The sequence below is a fragment of the Callithrix jacchus genome, chromosome 15 (assembly GCF_049354715.1).
Source record: "Callithrix jacchus isolate 240 chromosome 15, calJac240_pri, whole genome shotgun sequence".
Lineage (NCBI taxonomy): Eukaryota > Metazoa > Chordata > Mammalia > Primates > Cebidae > Callithrix > Callithrix jacchus.
The window spans coordinates 76,784,941-76,811,452 of record NC_133516.1 but is presented as its reverse complement, the minus strand read 5'-3'; the positions used below and the strand labels follow the sequence as shown (position 1 = coordinate 76,811,452).

General features: G+C 53.0%; 2 protein-coding genes across 7 annotated transcripts in view; one reads left to right on the top strand and one right to left on the bottom strand.

The window, feature by feature from the left end:
* UROC1 (urocanate hydratase 1) overlaps window positions 1-24,292 on the bottom strand; it is a 59,707-nt gene extending 35,415 nt beyond the window's left edge. The window contains exons 1-3 of one of the 6 annotated variants that reach the window (XM_008982287.5): window positions 24,055-24,292; window positions 8,998-9,043; window positions 5,639-5,706 (exon numbers count right to left, since the gene is read on the bottom strand). Coding sequence is in view for 1 of the 6 variants with exons in the window: in XM_017965151.4 (XP_017820640.2) it covers window positions 847-972 (126 nt within the window). In the remaining 5 variants the exon portion in view is untranslated. Of the gene's footprint in view, window positions 1-846; window positions 1,027-5,638; window positions 5,707-8,997; window positions 9,044-24,054 lie in introns of those variants that run through there. The other 5 variants (XM_078351876.1, XM_035273935.3, XM_078351875.1 and 2 more) reach the window with 5 other exon arrangements.
* On the top strand, window positions 7,582-25,264 carry CHST13 (carbohydrate sulfotransferase 13). Its single transcript, XM_002758709.5, has 3 exons — window positions 7,582-7,959; window positions 18,016-18,098; window positions 23,734-25,264. The coding sequence occupies exons 1-3, from the start codon at window positions 7,860-7,862 to the stop codon at window positions 24,577-24,579; spliced, it is 1,029 nt and encodes a 342-aa protein (XP_002758755.3). The 5' UTR covers window positions 7,582-7,859; the 3' UTR covers window positions 24,580-25,264.
* Window positions 25,265-26,512: the final 1,248 nt, after the last annotated feature.

The window sequence follows — 26,512 nt, the reverse complement described above, 5'->3', positions numbered from 1 at the left end:
AGGGACCCCCACTGTCCCCACTGCATCCTGTTAGGCCTCTGTGGGTGGCTTGGGAAAGGCCAGGGGCTCCGGTGCACAGGGCAGCCATCTTTATCTGGGAGGTAGGATTCCTCTATTAATCTTTGTGCTTGTGTGCAGTTTCTACTTCTCTAGTGTTTCTGAAATTCTTGAGTAGTTTCCAGTACAGAAAAAGTAGGAGGAAAGTCTATATAACCGAGTCAGCCACTTTATGTCATTTACTCTCTCCATGACCCCTGGTGTCACCATTTTCATCTCAAGCTTACAAATGACAAAAGGCAGGTTCCCAGACTGGGCACCGCCAGCAAGTGTGCACCATCCCTGGCCTGCTTGGCCATTAGGTGAGGGGATGCTGGCCTCAGCCCCAGCACCTTGCCCCAGCACCCGCCTGCCGGACACAGGATTCAGCCACACAGCTGAAAGTTCTCCAGAGGTGTGGGGGAGGAACATTTTCAAATGAAAACAAAAGCTGACCTTTGTGCAAATGTTCTGCATGTTGGGGTGGACCTGGTGCCGGGTGTAACACTTCACAGCCGCCCAGGGCCTCCTCCCACTGGAGGTGACCACAGTGCCACCATTGACCGGCAGCTGACCTTGAGCCTCAGGGTCCTCATCTGTAAACAGGCATGGCGATCCTGCACCCAAGGGTGGCTGCACGCAAGAGACAGAGTCCGCCACCCATTGCACGCCACCGGCTGGAGTCCCTGGAGGCCAGGGTAGATGGCTGAGGAGCTCCCACTGAGAGGGCAGGAAGCCGGGGTGCTCGCCATGGATCACCTGGAGGACGTCTAGAGGCCAAGGCCTCAGGAGCATGGGCCCACTGCTTACCTGCTTCTCTGCAGGGCTGAGGCCAGGGGTCCTGACTGGGGCATGGGGCACCCCAGCCTGGCGTCCTCGGTTCTTTGGGAGGGGCCGAATGGGCAGGCCAGAGCACAGAGCCTGGAGGCTAGACATGTGTGGCTGAGATGGAGGTGAAGGCCAGCACTGTGGGGAGGCCAGGAAGAGACTGGGCAGATAGGGCCCAGTGGGGGGGACCTCCAGCCCCAGGGCCACTCCTCCAGCCCCTCATTGGGTGCCGAGCCTGTGCAGGGAGCCATGTGCAGGTCCGAGGGTCACTGGCCTCAGGCAGGCTTCCTGCAGTGCTGACCAGGGGAGAGCAGTACTCTGCAGAAGGCAGGCTTCACGCTGGGGAGCAGGGCTGGGCCCCTTTCCCCTTCCAGGAGGGCTGTGCTGTCTGAGGAGTTTTAGGGGTGGGTGGGGCTCTAATGCTGAGGTGTGCTATGGCAGCCTCGGGGGCACCACACCAACCAAACACTCCATGTGGGGATCTGCATCTTGACGATGGGGAGATGGGGAGCCATGTGGTACCGAGCTGGGCACAGACTGCAGATACCCTCTCCTCCTGCTACCCCCCGCTGGGGGCTGGGTGACAGGAACAGTGTGCTCCCAGCAGTAGCTGAGGAGGGCACACCGCTCCACCCCCCTCCCAAAGCTCTTTTCAAAGGACTTGCCTGAGGGATGACCCTCATCCCCAAATATGTTAACAACTCTGCCAGAAAGCGTTCTTCATGAGTCCTATACTACTGATGGGGAAACTGAGGCCCAGGTCTCACTCACACAGCCAAGAAGTGGCAGCAACTGAATTCTAGCAGTCCCAGGGCGGTGACCCACCTGGGTGTACCCAGCTCAGAGCCTGACCAGCCCTGTCCCTTCGGCCATGTCCTGTCTGCATAAGTGGGTGGCGCTGGGCCACTCAGCAGTAAGGGGGCAGAGCACGGTTAGGGAAGCCCCGTACAGGGCCCTCGTGTGGAAGCCCAGCTGCCACTGAGCACTCCCTCCTCCGAGAGCATCCTGTGAGTCAGCTCTAAGGGGTTCGTTGCCCCATTTTATGGATGAGGAAACAGGTGGAGAGGGGCATGGGACTTGCCCAAGGTTACACAGCCATTCACGAGAAGAGCTTGGATTGGAGCCCTTAGGACCCAGAGGTCTGGCTCTAGCACCCTCCCATCCACGCTGGTCCTTTTGTGGCACAGGGAGGGCACCCTTAATGGGGGCGATGTGAGATTGTGGTAGAATAAGAAACGGGTTTTGGTCTCTTCCCTGTTCCTGACACAAAGATCCTAGGGCCCTGGTAGATAGAAACTCTAGGAGAATCTTTTGTTTTTACTTTTGGTCTTTGAACTCTGGTTCCCGACATAGAGCTCCTAAATCTGTTGGAATTTCCCAGGTGACAGGAGCCGAGCTCTTTTGTTCTGAGAGGACTCTTGGCAGATCCCTGATATCCTCGGGATGGGGGCTGGTTGGCACCCTCCTGACTTTGGGGAGGAGAGAGAAGCTGAAGGTTGAGTTAATCACCAAAGGCCAATGATTTAGTCAATTGTGTACGTCATGAAGCCTCCACAAAAACCCAAAAGGACAGGTTCAGAAGAGCTTCCCCGGGCACAGGCAGCTTCCTGGAGAAGGGCACACCCAGAGAAGGCATGGAAGCTCTGTGCCCCCTCCCCACACCTCACCCAGGGATTCTCCTCCATCTGGCTGTTCATCTGTATTCTTTGTACTGTCCTTTGTAAGAAGCCAGTACACATCAACAATAAAGTGTTTCCCTGAGTTTTCTGACCCACACTAGCGAGTTATAAGAACCCTGAAAAGCTCAGTTTATAGCCAGTTGGTCTGAAGCACAGACCATAACCTGTGCTTGCAGCATCTGAAGTGGGGGCGGTCTTGTGGGACTGAGCCCCCAACCTGTGGAATCTCATGCTGTCCCCGGCAGGTGGTGTCAGAGTTGAGCTGACTGGGACACCCAGCTAGAGAGGACACCCAGCTGAAGAGCTGGCTGCTGGAAAAAGCCCACATGCACTTGGCGACTGGGGCTCATCGTGCTGTGTGAATGAAGGAGGAAAAGGTTTGTTCTCACACTGGGCCTGCTGCATCTCTGCTCCTCACCAGCCTGGGCCACCTGCAGCAGACATGCAGAAAGGTGCCCAGGCTAAAGCATCCCACATTCAATCCTTCTCATGCCAGGCGCCATTGCAGGCCCTAGGAACCGAGTACAGAAGACAGAAGAAGTTGCGTGACCTGGATGCCAGCAGCCAGCACCTTCAGCTGTCTTCTCAAGGGTGTCTTCTGGTGACCCTGAGTCTACTCTTCCCACTCAGAGGGCAGCTGGAAGGGCTGGAGAATTAGCAGCCCCTCCCCACCTGCCCAAGGAGCAGCCCCTAAGAACCCCAGGTCCCCTTCCCCTCAGGGTGTGGAGACTGCACCTCGGTCAGCTGCTTCCCCTCCCCAGCTCACCTTGTAGCCCCAATGGACAGACCCTCAACAAACTGCACCGAGACCTAGTCTCAGGGTGTGCTGCACAGGAGGTCTCTCATCTCACGGCTCAAGAGCAGCCAGAAATCCAACAGGTTTTCTGAAATCTCCCGAGTTTTAAATGTCTGCAACCAATTTGTGAAAAGGTGAATGCTGTAAAGAAGTCAGGTGGATGGCCCCATGCCTCATCCCAACTGGGCTAACTGCACTGTGGCTCTGCAAGATCCTAGCACTGGGGGAAAGTGGGCAAAGGGGACACAGGATCTCTCCTCCTTATAACTGCACACAAACCTAGTGACCCCAAATAGTTTAATTAAAAACAAACAAACATTGGCAAACTATTTAAAAGCATATAGATCTTGGCTGGGCGCAGTGGCTCATGACTGTAATCCTAGCACTTTGGGAGGTCGAGGTGGGTGGATCACCTGTGGTCAGGAGTCTGAGACCAGTCTGCCCAACATGGGGAAACCGCACACTGAAAACAGATGTTGGAAATAGATGCTCAGTCTCGCAAAGAAAAAGTCAGCACTGAGACAAAGGATCTTTCAGCAACGAAAGTTTTACTTCCTGGACTGCAGGAAGGAAGGGTACCCTCACTAGCCATTGTGCCACGAGAGTATAACAAACAAAGGAAAACACACAAATTTATTCCTTATGCATCTGGGGTCATCCTTACTGCTGTGTCTAATCTCTGTTGGCTGGAGCCAGACCTCACAATCTAAACTAAAACCCAGCTGGCAAACAACTTAAAACTTTTCTAAACAGGTAAAAGCAATGGAGAGCTGGGACATGCCTGTGAGCACGTCCAGCATAGACATCTTGGTTAAAGTACAAGGACGTAGACTGTACTACATGCCTGTAAGTGTAGTGTGTTTAACAGCTACATAGAATAGGGCTTTACAAAGTTATTAGCACACTTATTATTTAACAAGATAGGAAACTTTAAAATGAATTTTTCTACTTCCTATACCCTGTCTCTACTAAAAATACAAAATTAGCTGGGCATGGTGGTGGGTGCCTGTAATCCCAATTGGGGGGGGGCTGAGGCAGGAGAATCGCTTGAACCCAGGAGGCGGAGGTTGCAGTGAGCTGAGACAAAGCCATTTCACTCCAGCCTGCGCGAAAGAGCGAGACTCGCTATCCCCCCAAAAATATTAATAATAATGAAGATCTCACAGAACTTAAAAATGGCATCCTGCTAAGTTCAAACAATCCTGGCTACACCACTCTCTAGCTGTGTCCTTGGGTAAGTTACTGAGCTCTCGGTGCCTCAGTTTCCTCACCTGTAAAATGAAAGTCTATTATGTACTTCACAAAATGCATCTGAGGATCACATGAAATAACATGCACAAAAGGCTTAGAATAGCACTTCACACAGAACACGAACCAGACAAGATGAGGAATTCTTTTTCTAATGGTTTCCTCCATGAAAAAGAAAAGCATCATCTCTCCCAGAGACAGCTCTTCTCCTCTCCTGGTCCCCACCTCTTCCCTGCCTTCCACAGAGCAGTGGAGGTGGCATCTGTGATTCAGCAGTTCTTCATGGACGGCTTCCCTCTGTGCTTAGAAAAACCCACCCTTGGGATCTGGACTCCCTGTCTGCATGTCTGACTTCACCCATCCACTCTTGCCCACTCCAGAGCCTCCCTGCTGCTCCTGGGACAAGCCATGGTGGTTCTAATACATGCCAGCAAATTCCTGGGCACTGCTGGTAGGCGCAGCCCACTCCTGAGTCTGGTCCAGCCTCAATGATTTTCATGTAAAAGGCAGCCCCAGGCCAGGTGAGAAAATGGCCTCACAGCCAGGCTCTATGGGAACAGTCCAAGCACATGGGGCCCCAGGCCGAAGCGTACCCTAGGAGGTCCCCAGGCTGGAGGGTGCCCCAGGAGACTTACAGGATGAAGGGTGCCCTGAGGGGATCCTCAGATCACTGCCCAGCAGAGCTCCCCGACGGACACCACCGGCCAATGTGAGTCAGCAGGACACTGGACCTGGGTGAGCCTCCCAGTGATACAGTGCCAGCCGCCATCTGCCTGAGGCAGCCTGAGACTCCCACGAGAAGCACTCAGCCAAGCCCATTCCCCCATTCCTGATCCACAAAATTATAAGCAAAATTTAAATGGTTGCCTTAAGCCACTAAATTTTAGAGCAGTTTGTTACCTAGTGACAGCAACTGGAACATCCCCTTAGGGCCTTTGCAATGGCACCTGCCAGCTTCCGCTCCCTGGAGTCACATCTTTGCTCCAATGCTACCTCCCAGAGGCGTGCCCCAGTGACCTCCTTCCACCAGACACACTTCCCATCCTGGTACCTGCTATGTTTTCTTCACAGCAGCATTCACCACGCCATCTCTTTCTCCAAATTTTCCGTGCTTCCCATCTGTAATGGAAATGCTGTGAGGGCAGACACTGCATGGGTCTTGCCCTTTCACTGGAGCCTCAGCACTGAGTGGGTGTCCTATAACTCTCGAATGAATGACTGAACGACTGACTGAATAAATGTGAGTCCCTGGGTGAGGGCATCTTCGCAGGGAAGCTCCTGAGGCCCCAGGTGTCTAGCCAGGATCTGCATCCTCCCACCCCAAGACCCAAGACCATCTCTCTACTTGTCTCCAGGGTCCCTATCTCCAGGGACATCTCCGGATAAAGGGCTGAGATGTTATTCCCAACTTTGGCCACCAGGTGACAGCACATAAGGCGCGCTGAGGATTCCAGGGCTGGCACTGGGGTCAGGGAATGCGGGTCCGGGGAAATTTGGAAGGCACCTTTGGATGCGAGTTAGGGCTGGCAGGGAATGCGGATGACCTGGAATCCCTGGGTCCTAGACCAGTCTAGGGGTGGGCTAGAGGTTCCCCAAGGCCAGGAAAGTCATGATAAGAAGCTTCTGGTTTACTGTGAGGGGGGACTCCCACGCCTCTGTCCTTGAGAACATCAACACCATTAAAAGCTGTATCACAAAACCAGCAGAACTATTATTTCCTTAATGTTCTTCCTTAAATAGATCCACAACTTAAATAAATGTAATAGGAAGCAATTTTTATTTCACCACTGTAACCAGTCACTCGCCAGACACAGGCAGTAACCATAAATTAATTACTAATATCAAATACTTACATGGCACTCACTGAGTGCCAGGCACCGCTGCAAACATTTCCCATATCTCATTTAATCTTCACAATATGGAGGTTTAGGATTATTCCCCTGTACAGGGAAATGGGGCACAGAGAGGTGCAGTGACTTTCCTAATCTCCCACAGCAGTAAGTGGGACCAGGTGGATTTGGAATCACCAGATTTTTCAAGAGCAGTTTAGTAACCAGAGCCTAGAGTGTGGAATAATAGGCATTGGAGACTTGGAAGGGTAGGAGAGTGGGCGGGGTGGGAGGGATGAGGAATTAACAGGTACAATGACATTATTTAGGTGACAGTTACACTGAAAGTCCAGACCTCACCACTACATATTATATCCACGTAACAAAACTACACTTGTGTTCCTTAAATTTATACAAAAATCTCCAGAAAACCCTGGAGTTTAACACAGTAGCCTATCCCACGGACTCACACTGCTAAATGTTGGCTCCAATGAACTCATCAGCGCACATGCTGCCAGGTGCACTCTCCGGTTCCCTGCTAGCCTGACTTCTGCACAGCAAGACCCTTCGGGTCGGGCGTGGGCTCCCACCCACTGGGCTAGCTGGATGTATGCATCTTTCAAAGTCTGGACTTTACTCTCACCTCGCCCCTCCACCCCCCAAAACAGACACACAAACGCACACACACAAAGTCCCTGGCAAGTCCTCAGTGCTCATGTGGTGCCCAGAGCAGTTGTGGGTGACACGATGAGGTACAACAAGCTCTATGCCTGGGAAACGTAAGCTGAGAGCCTACCTCTCTGTCCAGAGTCTAGCCCGACTTGCATGAGCTAGATTCAGGCAGGACCTGGAGACCCCGGAGGAAAGCAAGGCTGCAGGGTAGCCTTGGGTGGAGGAGAAAGGGACAGTCTTAGGCCTGCTACTGAGGGCCGGGTCTCGGAGAGCCATGGACAGCAGGACACTCTCCTAGGATCCTTGGCTCATCCCAGATCAGCCCTTGGGCCCCTGGCATCTAAGGCAGCAAAAAGGCAAGGGGACACCGGGGACCATGCCACAGCGACAATGCCTCTTGGCCTTGGGTGGATGACGACATCCCTAGGGAAACCCTAGGGGCGGGGCCTCGCGGCGAGGGGCTTCCCCAAATCAGTCTCCACCCTCCAGCCCGGGACTTCGGCCCCAAAGGGGTGAGGGTGGGGCACGAAAAAAGGACCGGGCCTGCTGCCTCACTGTGGCCCGCCTCCTCAATCCCCAGGGAGTCGCAGGGGCTCGTAGGGGGCTGGGGTCCCGCCATCGTGTTCCCCTGGCCTGTGCGGTGCTTCTTGGTAGGCGCTGCGCTGCCGGGGCCCGGCGGGCTGGGGGCGGGTCCCTGGCTCTGGCACAGTCACCCCCAGCCGGACGGACGCAGCGGACTGTCACTGTCCTCTGCCGCGCGCCAGGCACAGCATGGGGAGGCGCTGCTGGCGGCGGCGCGGGCTGGTGACCGCCTGTCTGGGCACCGCGCTCCTTCTGCTCCTGTGCGCCGCTCCTCGTGCCCTGGGCCCAGGTGAGTGCTTGCCGGCCCCGCCGCGCTCCCACAACCAAACCCGGCTCCTTGCGCTTCCCAACCCGGCTTGATCCCTCGACGGGGCAGCGGGAACACCTGCCATCTCCTTCCTAGCTGGGGACAGAGGTGGTGGGCAGGGGCGCTGGTGGGGCGCAGAAAGACGCCTCCCGTGGCCAAAGGCTCCTGCTCCTCCTCCGGAGTGATTTCCGCACTCCAGGAGCGGTGACTATTTGGGTCCCACAGCCGGTGCCTGGAGACCGGGGTCAGTTGTGGGGGGTGGAGGGCATTTGGCCAATCCGGAAAGACCGTCTTCCTTACCTTCGCCCCCTTCCCCAATGCACCCGGCAGCCCCTGGACTTGAGAGCGCTCGGCCCGTGCGTGTATGAGGGGAAGCTTGGGCCACTCGGTCAGGTCCCTTGGTCGTCCTACTGTGCAGTGGGCGCCACTCCCTACTCCATCCTGAAATCCACACCGGGTAGGGCTTGGGGCTCCTGTGGCAGCAGGAGTGGCCCAAGACTTGAGGATATTCGGGCTTAAGAAGGCCTCTGCCCATCCCCCCCCCCCACCCGCCCCTCACACTGCCCCCTGCACCCTGCTCACTGTGTGTCCAGACACAGCAGGCCAGACCTGGATGCCTCCTCAAGCCCATGGGATAGGGCTGGGGTCTGTCTTTCCAGAACCACCTCCCACCCCGCTTTCATGAGCTGGCTGGTGGTGTGGAGCGGAGAGTCTCCTGGTAGTCTGGGGTGTGGACTCAATGTCTGTGTCTGCCACAGCCTCTGTCCTCCCAGTCACTGAGTAGACACGTTTACCCAGTACTGAGACAGGGCAGGGCTTGGTGGCTACTGGCCCCTCAGGGCTCAGCATGGGATGTTAGAGGACAAGTAAGTGCCTGGGTCCTGGGGAGCATCTGCAAAGAAACATGCATCTTTGAGGGACTGCAAGGAGTGTCTGCATCCCCATGTCTCTGTGGGACACCTCTCTCCTGTCACCTACTCCACCCAGGTTTGAGGGATGAGAAACAGAGGTACTAGTTACCTTCTGGGCTTTGTTCCATCTGACCTCCCTCCCTCTCCTGCAGAGCCTGTGAAGAGACAGCAGGTGTTAGGTTGGCTCCAAACCTCCCTTCCCAGCCTTTGTGCAGGCTGGGCTCCCCACCGGGCATGTCCTGCCCTTGGCCATGAGCTTCTCACCCAGCATCTCTCAGAATCTCTGTCTGCTTCTGTCAGGCTCTCTTGTACCTCTCCCATGGCCTGTTTCTAGCCATCACAGCTTTGTGAGTGAACTTGGGCCAGCAAGAGTTAATCAGACCAACCTGTCCAGCCTCTCCTACTGGCTTCTCTCCCTCCCAAGCCCCAAGCTGAAGCTTTGGCTGAAGCTGTGCTTGTGGGCCTGCAGGTGGCACTTAGGGAGGGCACCCAGCTGTGAGAGCCCTTTTCCTGCCAGGCTAGTCCTGCTGGAGGAGCATGCCCTGCCCATGGCATCCAGAAATGGCCTCATTAGGGCCTGCCTTGTCTCTGCAGCCATGCGTGGGTTGGAAGGGATGTGGTCTGTGGCCTGTGAGGGCTTCTGGCCTGGGGATGAGGGCTCCAGAACCCAGGAGGAATTTCAGCCCCTTCTCCTGGGAGGGCAGGCCCAGAACTGTCCCCTCCTTTTGCAAAGCAAGAGGTACTGCCGTAGTTTGGCAAGGGGCCACTGAAGGTTCCTGGCTCAGATCTGGGGCTCCTGCTGCCCCAGGGAGCTTAGAGATATTTTACTAGGGAAAGGTCTGTGGCAGCCCCTTCACGGCCACAGTCTCAGCCCCAGGGCTTCACCACCAGCACTGGCCTAGTGCCTAGGGTCCCAGGGGAAGAGGAGATTCCAGGAAGATGGAACAGCTGCCCAGAGCACCACTGCCCTCAGCACCCCACCCTCACTCCCAGGGCCCAGCAGCACCTCCACTGTCATTCCTGGGTCTCTTGGGGCATGGTGGCCATGCTTTCCATGGCTGGCACACCATGGACCACGGACCTGTTGGTTGCCTGCTCATGCCAAGCATATGTCTAGGTGCTGGGAGAAAGCTGGGAACAAAACTTAGAAATACCCCTGCCTCAAGGAACTTACATTTTTAATATGAAAGCCCAAGGTCTCCGCTCTATATCTTCTGCCTCTGAGACACTGGCAAGAGCGACGTTGGCACCAGGCTCCCTCCCCCATTCCACTCCCCCAGCCATAGGGCTGAGCCCCTGTCCCAGTGTTTGGAGTCACAGGTGCTCCTTTTACAGCCAGGTGGGGCTCTGCATCCAGTCCCAGCCCCTGCTCACCTTCAGGGAGTCGAGGAAGCTGAAACTGTGGGCCACCCGATGGCACACAATGATAGCCTCGGCGAGGACAAACCTGACCCAACTCAGACTCCCTTCAGCTGGGAGGGAGTGGGTCTGTGGCTGTGACTGAAGAGGCCAGGTGCCTCTGCCTCAGACAGGCATAGATCTCGGGGTCCAGATCACACCTCCAGCTGTAGTTTGGCTTTTCTCTGCCATAGCCTCATTCTCAGCTGCCCAGCTCAGCAAACCCAGCCCAAAGCTAGAGAGGGCTCATTTGCCACTGGTTCTAGCCAAAGTCCCAAGGAGGCGTCCATTGGCCTGGTCTGGGTCTCACATGACCATCTCTGAGCCAATCAGTTGGCAGGAAGGGCTGGGAGGCTCTGATTGGACAGGCCTGGGCCACATGCCTATCCCATGTGAGAAGGAGGGTAGCCTATCAGAACCACCTGGGCTGATTCCTCCTCTAGCGGGGAGTGGCTGCTGGGGCCAAATCGGTAGATGTTCCCCATGCTGCTATCCATGTTCAGGTACTGCTGGAGTGTAGAGAGCTCAGAAGACCTCCAGAGAGTACAGTGAGAAGAGACAAGCTGGCAGTGGGCAGCTCTGCAGAACAGGAATTGGCAATCCCATTTTGCAGAGGAGAAAAGATCAAGAGAAAGGAAGTTGCTTGCTCAAGCCAGGACGTATGGAGTCAGGATTTAAATCCTAGTTGAAACCCCAAATCCTTTTTCTTGCCATTCTACAAAGCACGGGCATTGGTGTTGGGCTTTGAAGGCTGCATAGGAGTTTACTAGGTAGGAAAATGAGGAGAGGAATCTGCAAGCAGAGGGAATGGTACAGACAAAAGTGTGGAGGAGTGAAGCCTGGGATGTGAAGCAATGTGCTGTGGGTGGAGCTCTGGGTCCTTGAGAGAGAGTGGTGGGATGGGAGGCAGGAAGATACCCTAAGTTGGGGTTCAGTCATGAATAGCCGTGAATGACATCCTAGGGGTTGGGGTGTTCTTCCTATGACTGTCAGAGGGCATCGGTCTTTAAATAGTCACTGGCACTGGCAGGGTACAGAAAAGCAAAACATCCCCTTCCTTGTAGAACTAACCTTCCAGAGGGGTCAACTTACACAGAAATCAAAAGATTTCAGCAGTAAAGTGCACTGGAGGGACTGGGTGGGAACCAGGGTTTGCTGTGAGGTGTGAGAAGCCCTGTGGGTTTAGAGATCACCAAGGTAGGGAGAGGAGAAATAAGAGACAGGTGAGGCATCTTCTCCAGTCTTGGTAATTGTCCCAGGGAGAGTCCTGAGACCTAGCCAGGGCTGGCTGTGGGCAGGGGAGGTAAAAGTGGGGGTCCAGAGGGTTCCGGAGGCACAGCCAATGGGACTGCCCAGCGAGGATCGTAGATCAGGGTTCCATTCCAGATGGCCTGAGGAGTTCAGCAAATGGAGTTTGAAATAAATACACAGGGAGAGCTCTAGTTCTCTCCCCGTAAACAGCAGAATTGCTTCTTATAATACTTGAAAAGGCCTTGTCCAATGTGTGCCTCCCTTGGGCCTGATTCCCAGAAGGAATGGCCCTGACTCTGAGACATGCAGGTGACCCCAGAAAGCCCCTGGGGGAAGGAATGGGCAGGGCAGAGGCCCTCGGAGGCCTCTTGGGAGCCCATGCCTGCTGGCAGGAGTTTGCTGGGTCCTGGCTGTCCTGCTTGTCTGCTCTTGCAACACTGTGACCCAACTGAACTTATTAACCAGAAGCTGGGTGTCATCATCACTGCTCGCTGGACTTCGGAGTCTCTAAACAGCATCCCCCCACATGATGACTGTGCCTTCACCCTGCCTGGGGTGAGGTGGGCATATGGCAGGTGGTGGGCATGCAGAGGATGATGGCCATGCTTCTGCTGTAGGTTTCTAGTGCAGTGTTTCACCCAGTATCATGACTGGCAGAAGAGGCCTTGCAAAATGGTGTGCAGGTGTTCTGTGTGTGGCAATCACATGGCCTTGAGCAGCTCTCTCCGCTCTCCCTCCCTGGGCTGGCATTTCCTCGTGGGTCAGTGAAACGGGGCCCATTGGCCTGTAGGTGCCATGAGGAGGGACAGGTGACATGGTCAGGATGAGGGGGGCACACAGAGTCAGGGCAGCATGGGCATTAAGAGTGCAGACGCTGACACCAGTGGCCTGGGTTTAAATTCTGTTTCTGTCACAGCAAGTTGCCTGTGAGTCCTCAGGCAAGTTTCTTTGCCTCAGTTTCCCCATCTGTCAAGTGTGATAATTATGGTTTCTACCTGAGAGGGGTAGGCATGTCAGTGTGCACCAAGCACCCAGCACTGTGCTGAGGCCTGCATGCCCCACCATGCTGCCTCCTTCTGTCTCCTCCTCCTCTTTCTCCCAGCCTCGGCCCTGTCATCCATCACTGTCTCCCTGTCTCTGTCACTGTTTTTGGCACTCCCCCATCCCCCGTCGCTTCTTCCCTCCCATCGTCCTTTCCTCCTTCTCTCCCCTGTCTCCCTAACCTCCAGCTGGTTTTGTTTCCTTTTTCTAAGCATCACTGAGTGGCTTTCCCTGTGCTGCTCTGAGGCGGGGGCGGGGGGGGGGGGGCCTCCTGGGCTATGCTGTCTGGCTCTCCCTGGCCTGTCTGCTTCACTGTCCCCTTGGCAGAGGGTGGCAGGGAGCCTGTGACCTAGAGCCCAGTGGAGGGGCTGGGGAACAGAGGACACAGGCAAGGGGTTTTGTAATGATGGGGATGGAGCTGGGGGATCCCCCAGTGTAGCCCTGTTTGGGGCCAGGCCCCAGCTGCCCAAGTCAGGGTTGGATCCAGGAATCCTCAAGACACCCCCCTTCTGACTTTCCGTGTCCATCTGTCCCCTCCATGGCAGCCTGCCGGTCTGCGGAGCCCAGGCTCCTCGGGCTTTGTGGCAGGCAGGGTGGGGCCGGGCAGAGGCAGTCCAGCCCTGTAATCACTGGCCGCAGCTATTCTGGGCCTCTCTCTGGTGCCTGTTCCCTTTTCCCTTCTACCCTCTGGCCCCTGGAGTCTGTCATGGTACCCACTTTCCTACAGGCTGTGGTCTGGCCAGGAAATGAGAGGGCCTTGTGCAAGGGTTAGCACTTCAGGAAGGCTGAGAGTCTCCGAGTAGCAGGGTCTTGCGGCAGAGACAGGTCTGGGTCTGCTCCTATCACTGCAACTGCCCCTCCTGCCCCTGTCCACAGATCCGTGATGCTCAGCACCAGCTCCTCCTCAGTCCCCAGCCACAGCCCCCAGGAAAGGCATATGTCTTAATCTGCAAGATGGTGAGAAGGGCTGACTTCCTCTCACTGGGCACCCTGCCCTGTCCTACTTTGCCTGGTGTGGTGCCAGCGGAGCTCCCATGGCTGCTGCTACACTCAGGCCAGCAGCAGTGGCCAGACCCAGCCTGGGCCTCCCCACACCTGCGTGACCAGCCAACATTGCTGTCCTCTCCTGTCAGGTCCTTTTCTGATGACAGTGTCATTCCTAGAACATGTCTGGCAGTTCAGATCCATGACTCAATCTGGAGACCAAAGGGCAAATGCTGGGCTGGTCAGTGACCATAAGACACAGGCAGCCCTAAGCCTCCCAGGGCCTCAGCCTCCTCTGCATGGCCTGGTCACTGGAGTCTGGCCCTCGTTCCTGGGCAGGCAGGGGGTGGCAGGGACCCTGGACGGTGGGCTTTGGGTACATGCAGCAGGGTTCTGGAGGCTAGTGCAAGGCCCGTCCAGATGCCATCTATTCCTCCCATGAAGCTCTGTTTATTTAGCACAGACCATGTTCTGCCTGCCGGGTACTGTACCCACACAGCCGTTCTCAAAGTGTGATCCCAGAGCAGCAGCCGCAGCCTCACCTGGAGCTGCTAGAAATGCAGACTCTCAGGCACCACTCCCAACCTACTGGAGCAGAAACTCCAGGGGTGGGGCTGGGGACTCTGAGTTCCATGGGCCCCACACACACTGAAGTTTGAGAACCACTGCTCTAGGTCAATTTGCCAGCAGTCCAGTTCCTCAGATCTCCCAGTTTACTGGTGTGCCAGAAGTTTGTTTCAAAGGAAGTTACTGAATCTTTTCAGTGAATATATTCTTCTTAGCGACATTTATAGACTCTTCATTTTGTTGAAAGCCAAGAGTCACAGAAATATGTATCCTTCTTTTCTCACGTTCCTGAATTCTTGAACATATTCTTCAGAATATTCAATGTTCTTATGAACATATTAAGACGGCCTTCACATAAATGGAGTTGTATCTTAGGTGGCCTTTTGTGTCTGGCCTCTTTGACTTAACATACATTTACAAGGCTCAGCCATATGAAAGCATAAGTCAGTTCTTCATTCCTTTTATGGCCAATTAATAGCCCATGTTATGGACAGCCAAATTTTTGTTATCCATTCATCAGCTGATGGATTTGGGTTGTTTCTATTTTGGGGCTATCATGAACAAAGCTGACGGGAACATTTGTGCACAAGTTTTCAGTGCTAGGAACATACTTAGAGGAATTGCTGGGTTGTAAGGTAATTCTAAGCTTAGCTTTAAGAAATCGCCAAACTGTTTTCCCTCATGGATGCACTACTTCACATCCCCACCAGGAATATGTGAGGGCTCCAACCTCTTCACATCCTTGTTATTTACTGTCTCTAAATAACCATCCTCGTGGTGTTGATTTGTATTTCACTAATGGCTAGTGATGCTGCGCACCTTTTCATGTGTTTATTGGCCGTATGTGTATCTTTGGAGAAATGTCTATTCAGATTCTTTGCCCATTTTAAAAATTGGTTTGTCTTTTGTTGTTCCATTTTAAGAGTTCTCCAGATGTTGTGGGTACTAGTTCCTTATCAGAGAGATAATGTGCAAATATTTTCTCCCAGCTGTGGGTCATCATGTCACCTTCTTGATAGTATGCTTTGAAGCACAAATGTTTTTAATACTGATGTAGTTCAATTTATCTATTTTTAAAAATGTTGCTTTGTGCTTTTGGTGTCATATCTAATAAATCATCACCTACTCTAAGGTCATGAAGATTTGTGACAGTGTTCTCACTTAAGAGTTTCATAGTTTTAACCTCACTATTTAGGGCTATGATCCATTTTGAGTTAGTTTTTGTATGTGGTGTGATGAAGGGGTACAAATTCATTCTTTTGCGTGTGAATATCCAGTTGTTTCAGCACCATTTATTGTAGACTGTCCTTTCCCCACTGAATTGTCTTGGAACCGTCATCGAAAATCAATTTACCATAAATGTAAGGGTTTGTTTCTGAACTTTCAATGCTATGTCATTCATCTATATGTCTCTCCTAGCCTGCGGCACACACTCTTGATTACTGTAGCTGTACAGTAAAGTTGTGGTATCAGAAAATGTGAATCCTCCAACTTTGTTCTTTTTCAAGACTGTTTTGGATATTCTGAATCCTTTCAATTTCCACATGAATTTAAAGATCAGCTGTCAATTTTGGTAGAAAAAGGAAGCTGAGATTTTGGTAGGAACTGCAAAAAATCTGTAGATGACTTGGGGAGCACTGCCTTCCTCACAACTTTAAGTATTCCAATCCATGAACTGGAAATGACTTTCCATTCATTTAGGTCTTTAATTTCTTTCAATGATATCTTATAGTTTTCAGTGTACAGGTCTTACACTTCCTTTGTTATCAATGTCTTCTTTATTACTTCATTATTTTTAATGTTGATTATTCATTGCTAGTGTACAGAAATATAATTGACTTTTGTATATTAATCTTATATTCTGTAACCTTGCTGAACCCACTTATTAGCTTTAATGGTTTATGAATTCTTTAGGGTTTTCTATACAGACAGGGTTATGCCATCTATGAATAGACATAGTTTTGCTTCTTACTTCCCAACCTGGATGCCTTTTATTTATTTTTCCTGACCACTTACCCTGGCTAAAACCTCCAGTACAATTCATAGAAGTGGCAAAAGCAGGCACTCATGCCTTGCTCCTGATCTTAGGGAGAAAGCTTCCAGTCTTTCACTATTAAGTTATCTGAGAGTTTTTTGTTGATGCCCTTTGTCAGTTTGGCAAAGTTTCCATCTATTCTCAACCTGTTTAGTGTGTTTTGTCATGAAGAAAGGTGTTGGATTTTGTCTAATGCTTTTTCTGAATCTACTGATGAGTGTGTGGGCCTGTTTCTTGATTGTATTAATAGAGTATTACACTGATTGATCTGCATATATTTAGCCAATCTTGTATTCCTAGGATCCATCCTACTTGGTCATGGTGCATAAACTTTTTCATAGGATGTTATTTTGGGTTTGCCTGTATTTTCTGAGAACTTTGCACTTACATTCCCAAGGGGCATGGCTCTGCAGTAGTACGTTTTTCTTGCCTGGTTTGGGATCTAGATAATACTGGCCTCATAAAATGAGTTGGGAAGTGTTCTCTTCTCTTCTCTTCTGTTTTTTGGAAGACTTTATGAAAGACTGGTGTTAATTCTCTAAACATTTAGTAAAATTTACCAGTGAAGCCATCTGATCCTGGGCTTTTATCTGTGGGAATATTTTTATTACTAATTCAACCTCTTTACTTGTTATGGGTCTGTTGAGATTTATATTTCTTCTTGAGTCAATTTCAGGAATTTCTGTCTTTCTAGGAAATTGTCTGTTTCCTATATGTTTTCTCATTGGTTGGGCTACAATTGTTCATAGTTCTCTTATACTCCTTTCTTGCGTCTTTAACATCAGTAGTAATATCCTCTCTTTCTTTCCTGTTTTTAGTAATTGGAGTCTATTTTCTTCTTGATCAGCCTAGCTAAAGGCTTGCCAGTTTTTGTGATCTCTTCAAAAATCACCTTACACCTTATTAGTTTATTGATATACATAATAATATTCAGGACAAATGGGATCCAGAAGCATATGAGCATATATTACTGAGAACATATTAATATTAATTGACTATGTTTGAAATGGTATTCCTTAAAACAGATTTTGAGTAAAATAATAAACTTAAAGGTAAATGAATTTTTACTTATAATAGTTCTAGGAAAACTAAGGAGTGCAGCAAGGAACAGAGAGACAGCATCCCTGTCCTCAGCCAGGAGACAGAAAGACAGCATTCCTGCCCCCAGTCAGGAGACAGACAGACACCATGGTTGTCCTCAGCCAGGAGACAGACAGACAGCATCCCTGTCCCCAGCCAGGAGACAGACAGACAGACAGCATCCCTCTCCTCATCTGGAGATGGCTAAACCTGCTTCTATGTGAAGCAGCATATTCCTTGATGGGGAAGCACTGAGGCCACAGGCATCCACAGTGGGTCACGCAGCCTAGCAAGGTGGCACTGAGAGCCTGAAGCCCACTGTGCTATCTCCACTGCTGCCTGAACCTTTCTGGCTACCCATATGTAGGATCTGGGGGTGCTAGGCAGCCAGCCAGCCTGGTGAGCCCCACAAGGGTGGGGCACGAGGCCAGGGTAGATGGCAGTAGGTCAGTTTGGGTGATCTGGCCTTTTCTAGAGGGTTGGTGGGCTGGGTACCACCTTCCAACTTGTCCCCTCTTGCCTGGCACCCTCCAACTTTGGAGGGTAGGACATGGGGCAGGAATGACACAAGACACTACCCTGGTATAATTCTGCCCTATTAGGACCCCCTGCTATCTCCCACCCCACCAAGCCCCTAGGAGGTAGGCAGGACCTGGGAAGGAAACTGAGTGCCAGACATGGGTCAAATGTGCCTAGATGGGTTGGCCAAGTCCCCAGGTCTATGCAAGTCCTTCTGATGTGGTGGCGATACCTCTCTCCTTATGTCCACAGCATTTGGAAACAGAGCCTTGGGCTCCAGCTGGCTTGGTGGGGAGAGGAGAAGCCCCCTGCAGAAGCTCTACGATCTGGACCAGGTAGGTGGACAGACCCCTGACCCAGGCATGCCCCCTCCATCCCAGCCAGGAGCCTGACAGCAACAGTGCAGACCTGCTGGCATGAGACTGGATCCCACACTGGGGCACGGAAGGGCATTATCCCCAAACCCAGGCTTTGTCAGAGAGCAGTGACAAGGGCAAATCTTGTGGGTAAGATGAGAGATCTGGGGTCTCCACCCACGTATCTTCCATCCATCAATAATCTGAGGCCAGGCACAGTTCTTCATGTTGGATATTTTTAAAAAGCCAAAACAGAATCTGTACCTGCCCTCAGGGAGTTCACAGTCTAGTGGGAGCCCAAATCTCAGTGTGTGCTGCAGTGGGGAGGCATGCAGGGAACCCCACCCCTGGTGTGATTCTCAAGCAGATAGACCAGGCAGCTTGCTGGCCCACACACACAACTTTAGCTGGGGGCCTTCAGGGACCACACACAACCCCAAACACACACATACAACTATATACCACCACTAAGAACCCCCCGTGACTCACTCTCTCTCTCTCTCTCTCTCTCTCTCTCTCTCTCTCTCTCTTTCTCTCTCTCACACATACACACACACAGAGAAGTACTTATTTGGACAGCATGTATTGAGCACCTACTGCATGCAGGCTGCGGTCAGGATGCTGAGATCCAGCAGCAGGCAGGTCAGCCAGGTCCCTCCCCTGGTGGAGCCACCAGTCCAGCAGGGGAAGACGTCATCTCATCACCACCCACACTAATACTTAACTAATTCTGCTCTAAAGGGGAGTATGAGGTGCAACAAGAGCTCTCCTGAGAGGGTCCTAGTTTAGATGGGGGAGAGGAGACCCTCTCTAAAGAAGGCACGTTGGAGCTGAGGCTGAAGAGCAAGAGTCAACAGGCAGACAGGAGGGAAGGAAGAGGGAACAGCTGCGCCAAAGGCCTTGCAGGGAGCGGAGGACAGGAGAGGGTGTGCCAGGGTAGCCTGGGGAAGAGGGCAGCCCACAGGCCCTGCAGGTGTGCAAGGGTAGTGGGGAGAAATGGAGGGCTTTAAGTGGGGAAGGACAGCGTCAGATTTTCACCCTTGTGGTACCCCTTGGACTGCTGTGTGGAGAAGGATCAGGGTAGAGTTGGGTAGGTGGCTGCTCCCCAGATTCTGAGGGCTGAGCCGAAAGGGCTCCTGAAGCTCATCTGGCTGAAGCGTATGAACAGGTAGGGAGGCCTTCATCATAGAGAGTGACTGACTTACCCTGGGCCACACAGCAGGCTGAGGGTAGGACTCAGTAGGGCCCTGGGTTCCAATAGCTCTGGAGGCTTCTGAGGGGCAGATGGCCCCTCACAGCCTGAGGACCCTGTGACCATAGGGGTGTCAAGTTCTAGAAGGCTTAGCACCTTGTGGCTGGATAAATGAAGCCATAAAAATCATCTGGCCAACAAGTGCTGACCACGTGCCAGGCCCTTTAGTTCTGGGTGTTCATATAGCAACCCATAAGGTGGGGCTGTTACCCCTGTTAACAGACAAGGAAACAGGCACAGGATGGCAAGTGCACTGCAAAGGTCACAGAGCTTCTAAGGACTAGGGCCAGCTGGGAATCCAGGCAGTCATGCCAGTGTAAGGACAGGAGCTGTAGGGTGTAGCCCTGGACAGTGGACATAGGTCCAGGTCCCAAGGGGCCTGAACTGGAGCCCTGGCTTCCCCACTGAGAGCTGTGTGACTCCACTCAACTCATTTCCCCTGAGCTTCAGTTTTCTCTTCTGTAAAATGTGTTTTCATGGGCCTATGAGCAACAGCAGTGGCAGCCGAAGCTGCTTCAAGCCATGAGGATGGGTAGTGCTCACCCATGAGCTGCTCAGAGACCCGCAGCCCACAGTTCAGCAGCAGCCAGCCACCCACCATCGTCCTCTAGGTGTTGACTTCTGTCACAGAGCTGGCATCCTGGCTGTAAGAGGACTGCCAGTGCTCAGACACCTCATAGGAGGGCATCCCAGGCAGAAAGGGAGTGGTGGGATAAGGGTTTCCCCTGACTTTTCACCTTAAGGGAGTCTTTTCTGGGAGCCATCTGGCCGACTTCCCCTGATATGACCTCAGGAAGAGCCAGATCACATCCCCCACAAACCCCTGGACCCAGTGCTTCAGCAATGGCACACATGGCTGCAGATGTGGCTCCCTGAGGCTGGGCTCATGCCCTGGCACATCCTGGGTCTGCCAGCAAGGAAGGAGGAAGACTGACAGGTGGCCGGATGGCCAACATTCCCTGCCACAAGAAATGTGTTGGATTATCTAGAAGCTGAAAGCAGACCTTGGCTGTGGGCCCCGGGACAGCCTCCCCTGGCACCATGTGGAGCCAGGCTTCTGAGGTCAGTTCTGATGGTGGAAACAGGGTCTCCCAGCTGCTCCCAGACCCCCATGGCATGGCTGAAACTGGCAGCCCTCCCACGGTGAAGGTGGCTAAGTGTTATTTCACTTAGCATGACGTCACCAGGCTTCACCATTTCTCAAAATGGTGAGATTTTTAAAAATGTAAGCACATGACAGGGAATTCGACACATCATAACGGAATGTACCGTAAAGAGTAGGTCTCCTTGTCCAGGCACCTGTCCTCCCCAGAGGCCACCAGGTCCCTGGGTGTCCTTCCAGACATGTTCGAGGCATGTAGGCAGTGTCCACTGCTCTGCCGTGTGCTTACAGTAACTGCTTCGGAATCTCACCTACAGGCATGTATGTCCTATGTCTGTCTGTCTCTGCCTGTCTTCTCATTTTGAAAAACTCAAACATATGGAAGTAGGGAGAATAGTTCAAGGAACCCCGGCGTTCCCACCACCTACTCCAACCTGGGGTGATTGTGAAGCCAGTCCCAGCCTTGTGGATTCTGTGACTATGTCTGAACGTATCTGTAAAAGAGTAAGTCTCCCTCCATCCACCCTTTGTGAAACATTTATTTCTTTCCCTTCTTCAACAAGAATATTAAGCTCTATTCTGCACCTAGGTTTTTTCACTTAGTGTATCTCAGACGTTTGTGGGATAGTTTTAAAGGCATCAGGAGCACAGTGTACACATGTACATGGACACGCACATACTCCACAAACAACAAACACACTGCACATAACAGCACACACATACACCCCACATACCACATATACCCCCCGCACACCACACACCCTACACCACACACCCACCACACACACTGTACATACCACACACATACACCCCACACACCCCACAGACACACCACACACAGTCTACACAATGCATACCAGATACTACACACATACCACAAACACCACACACACCCAACCACACACACACTACACACCACACACACCACACACACACCCCATACCACAAACACACCACACACCAGACACACTACAGACACACCACACACACTGTACATACCACACACATACACCCCACACATCCCCCCACACACCACACACATTCTACACCATGCACACCAGACACTACACACACACCACAAACACACCACACACACCCCATACCACAAACACACACACCACAGACACACCACACACCACATACACACACACACCCCATACCACACACACCCCCAACCACATATGCACACCCCCACACCCCTCCACACATCACAAACACACTACACAAGCACACCACATGCACACCACACACACACAGCCTCCTACACACATACAATAAACACCCCACACACACACCACACGCACACCACATACAAACACCACACCCTCACATACCACAAACACACACCTATCACAACATAAAAAACACCACACATACACAACACATGCACACCACACATAAACACCACCCACTCCCACACACCACAGACACACCACCCACACAATGCACAGCACACACACACACTCCACACACCACAAACATCACACACCATACACACGCATCACACACACCAGACACCCACCCAAACACCCCCACACCAGACATCCCCAAAATACCACACATCACATAAACACCACACAGCACACACACAACATGCACACCTCACACACCACAGGCGTGCACCACACACACACCACACATGTACCACACACACCACACACACACACACCACACACCACACACATGCCCCACAGGCACACACCACATGCGTGCACCACACACGCATTCCCACCCCTCTGGCGTCACACCCTCCCAAGCAAGCCCTGGCTCTAGTGTTCCTCCAAAGGTTGCTTTGGCTTCCTCTGAAATGGAAACACCCTGAAGGCTTTTTTCTGAACTGAGAATTCACATACCATACAATTCACTCTTCCAAACTATACAATTGTTTTCAGTATTTCTACAAGGTTTTGCAACCATCAACACTATCTAATTTCCAAACCTTTTGATCACCCTCAAAAGCCGCTTAGTGTCTATCAGCAGTCCCCCACAATTCACTCAGTTCTAGTTCAGTCTCTCTGGATGTGACTGCTCTAGGGACCTCACTAAGTGGGACTGTTTGGCACTCGTCCTTTTGTGACTGTCCTACTCGCTTCGCATAACGTCCTCTAGGTCAACCCATGTGGCGGTGTGTGACAGCACCACATTCCTTTTCATGGCTGAGTCATATTCCATTATACGGATGGCCGCATACATGTGCCCACTCAGCAGTGCACACTTAGGCTTCCTGGGTAATGTGAATACTGCTGCTATGAACTTCATGTGCAAGAAGTTTTTGCATATGTTTTTAGTTCTCTCGAGAATATGCCAAGGAGAGGAATTGCTGAGTCACATGTTCACTGGTTTTGAGGAACTGCCAAAACGTTTTCCACAGCAACTGCATCCCTTTACATTACCACCAGCAAAGTGTGAAGGCGCCACTTTCTCCACATCCTCACCAATTCCTTACTGTCTTTTAAATTATATCCTGAAAGTGCGTAATGTAATTTTAAAAAGTTAAAACTCTTTTATGAACTCTTAACACAAAAAATATAGGTAGGTGTGTTAATCTTGGAGATAAGAACCCCGTGCGAAACAGGAGGGATCTGAAGAGAGGGGAGCTGGATGCCTGGAGGCGCTGGCCTGGGTCTCTGCATGGCTGAGGCTACAGGGGTCCAGACCTAATTTGGAGAGCGGTGAGGCGGCTGGCCCACAGCTGGTGCTAGATTAAAGACAGATGGTGTTCCTTCTCAGAGGAGGGGCAGGCTCAGAAGGGGCAAGCTTCCTGCCTCAGCGCTGAGAGAATTTGCGCTGGGGGAAGAAAAGGCGTGTGAGGGTGCAAAGGAGAGTGCCAATTCATAAGTAAAGAATCAGCCTATTTATTAATGAGGCAAAGCAGCCCAACAGCCCACAAGCGGCTGCAGTTTTCAGTTGGGTGTGGAATTAAACAGCACTGCTTCTTGTGCAGTCTCCTGCATTCAGTAAATAGTGAGGAGCCCATGTGTGCCCATACTCACACGAGCGCAATCTGATGCCATCACTCCTCCTCTGAGCGCCTTCTCCCTGCCTCAGCATGGTCAGTACCCGTTTCTCCCAAATCCAGGCCCAGGATGAACGGCCGGGTCCCAAGCCACACAGGGATCAGTGGCAGCCCTGGGGTGCCAATCTGTGCCTGGCCCAGCTCCTGCCCCCAATTCCGGAGCACAGCCCGTCAGGGCAGCACCAGAGTCAAGGAGCCCGGCTGCCCTGACGCGTCCCCTTGCCCCGTCCCCTGTCACCCGCAGGACCCGCTGGCGGCCCTGGCCGAGGTGCACCGGCAGCGGCGCGACCTGCTGAGCAGCGCCTGTAGCCGCCACACACGCCGGCAGCGCCTGCTGCAGCCCGAAGACCTGCGGCACGTGCTGGTGGACGACACTCATGGCCTGCTCTACTGCTACGTGCCCAAGGTGGCCTGCACCAACTGGAAGCGCGTGCTGCTGGCGCTGAGCGGCAAAGCCCGCGGCGACCCGCGCGCCATCCCCGCACACGAGGCGCACGCGCCCGGCCGCTTGCCCTCGCTGGCCGACTTCAGCCCCGCCGAGATCAACCGCCGCCTGCGCGCCTACCTGACCTTCCTGTTCGTGCGGGAGCCCTTCGAGCGCCTGGCGTCCGCCTACCGCAACAAGCTCGCGCGCCCCTACAGCGCCGACTTCCAGAGGCGCTACGGCGCACGCATAGTGCAGCGCCTGCGGCCGCGCGCGCTCCCCGTCGCCCGGGCCCGCGGCCACGACGTGCGTTTCGCCGAGTTCCTGGCCTACCTGCTGGACCCGCGCACGCGGCGCGAGGAGCCCTTCAATGAGCACTGGGAGCGTGCGCATGCGCTCTGCCATCCGTGCCGCCTCCGCTACGACGTAGTAGGCAAGTTCGAGACACTGGCGGAGGACGCGGCCTTCGTGCTGGCCCTGGCGGGCGCGCCCGGCCTGAGTTTCCCCGCGCCGCCCCGGCCCCGGGCGGCCGCTGCCTCCCAAGACCTGGCAGCCCGCCTCTTCCGGGACATCAGCCCCTTCTACCAGCGGCGCCTCTTCGACCTCTACAAGATGGACTTCCTGCTCTTCAACTACTCTGCCCCCTCCTATCTGCAGCTGCACTAGAGGTCCTGGAGGGCCTGTGGCCACGCAGGGCAAATGCCTTTCCAACAAGACCCTGGAGGTTGCAGGTGCTGCCGGCTCCAGGACCCCTTTTCAAGAGCTACTGCATGCAGTCACCTGGCCACTGGCCCAGTGGGCACAGGACACACCTCAGGTGGCCCTACATGCATGTGCCTGCCTTGGCCTGTCGCTTGAGGCCTGCTTCCTCCACCTGCTCCGGCCGACAGGCACCTCCCCAGTCCCCATTGATGGGCAAGGACTTGGTAACCAGGGTTTTAGGCTTTTAAAGGCCATGTTTGGGGGTCAGCTGTGTCCCTGAACCTGTTCATGGTTCATCAGAACAGAATACCGATACTGGTGTCAGTGTGGCCCGAGCCAGTGCCCTCCCCACCTCTCCCACCCTGGCAAGGACAGCTGTGGCCAAGGGCGAAAGCCCTCACTTGGCTGGCCTCATGATGGGGCCTTCCCTGGAGCCAGCTGGGTGCTACCTTTCATTGCTATTGGGCCTCCTCTCATTTCCCACGTGGCTGGCACTGCCCAGACGCCACCTTCGGTCTCAGTCTGGCAAGATGCTGAGTCTTCAGTCTCCATGCCAACAGAGCCGCTGGTGCAATGTGATAGAAGGTTTTAGGGGACTTTGGTGAGCTGGGCAGTTATGGTTCTGAAATAAACGTATTTTGTTACTTTTTGACTTTTTGGAATTTCTCTGCTTCATTGGGCCCTTTTCTCTGGGAGCCTGCAGCTGTCTGATTTCAAACCACTCAATCTCTAAGCCTTTGCTTTTCCTGTTGCCAAGTGGCATAAGAAGATCAGATGAAAGTGCCCACAAAGCCTGGGTACCTCCCAGTGGTGCATAGGAGTGAGGGGCTACATGGGGTATAAGGTGAGGAGCGTTCGTGTGTAGGGGGTGCAAAATTCTGGCACTGACAACTTGGAGAAAAGCTACTCTTTCACCCTGACCTGGGCCAAGGACTGAAGTCCACACCCGCTCAGCCAAGCCCTGGGCCTTGTGCTGCCTCCCACCTTGGTGCATGTGTGACTGAGAGTGTACATGAGTGTGTGAGTGTATGAGTGTGAGTGTGCATATGTGCATGAATGTGAGAGTATTGTGTGTATGAATTTGTGAGTGTAGGTGTGTCTTGGGCCACTTGACAATGAGCATCATCCACCCAGCTTTAGGGAGACAGCTGGCTATGAGAGTCACTTGGGAGGAACTGAATGTCCCCTTACAGTGACAGTGAATATACGATGTTTTTAGTTTGCTTGGGTGATCAATAAAAATGCCAGAACTTTGGGAAGAAGAGGGTAGGGCATGCTTGACTGTTTGAAAAGCAGAAATCAGAAACACAAGGAGAAAGGGCAGCTTGACATGGAGAAGACCAAACCTCAGCTGTGGGGACCTGGGCAGCCAGGGGCCAGCAGGACCAGCAGCTCAGACACGTCACACCCTGCTGTTGTTTGCACCATCCCTGGGCTGCAATGCTATCCCTTCTCAGACCACTCTAAGGAGCCTCCCTATCAGGTCATGCCCCTCTCTGAGCTCCCCCAGAGCTGGACGCCCCTCTCTGAGCTCTCTTCAAGCTGTGTCCAGAGGCCCTGCCAATAGGAATGGGGTGGCCAACTCCAGTGGACCTGGGAAGGGGCTGCTGCCACCACTGGTTTCCCCACGAGGCCTCCCCCAGCCTGGATCCTTCTCCCCATGGAGGGACACACAAAGCCTAGGGCTTTGCACCATTTCCAGAGCTCCCTGGGTGCTATGGTTTGAATATCTGTCCCCTCCAAAACTCACGTTGAAATTTAATCCACAATGTGGCACATGTTGAAATATAATCCACAATGAGAAGTGGGGTCATTAAGAGGTGATTGGGTCATGAGATCTCTGCCCTCTCAGATCAATTAATCCATTGGTGGATTAATAGATTGATTTAATGGATTG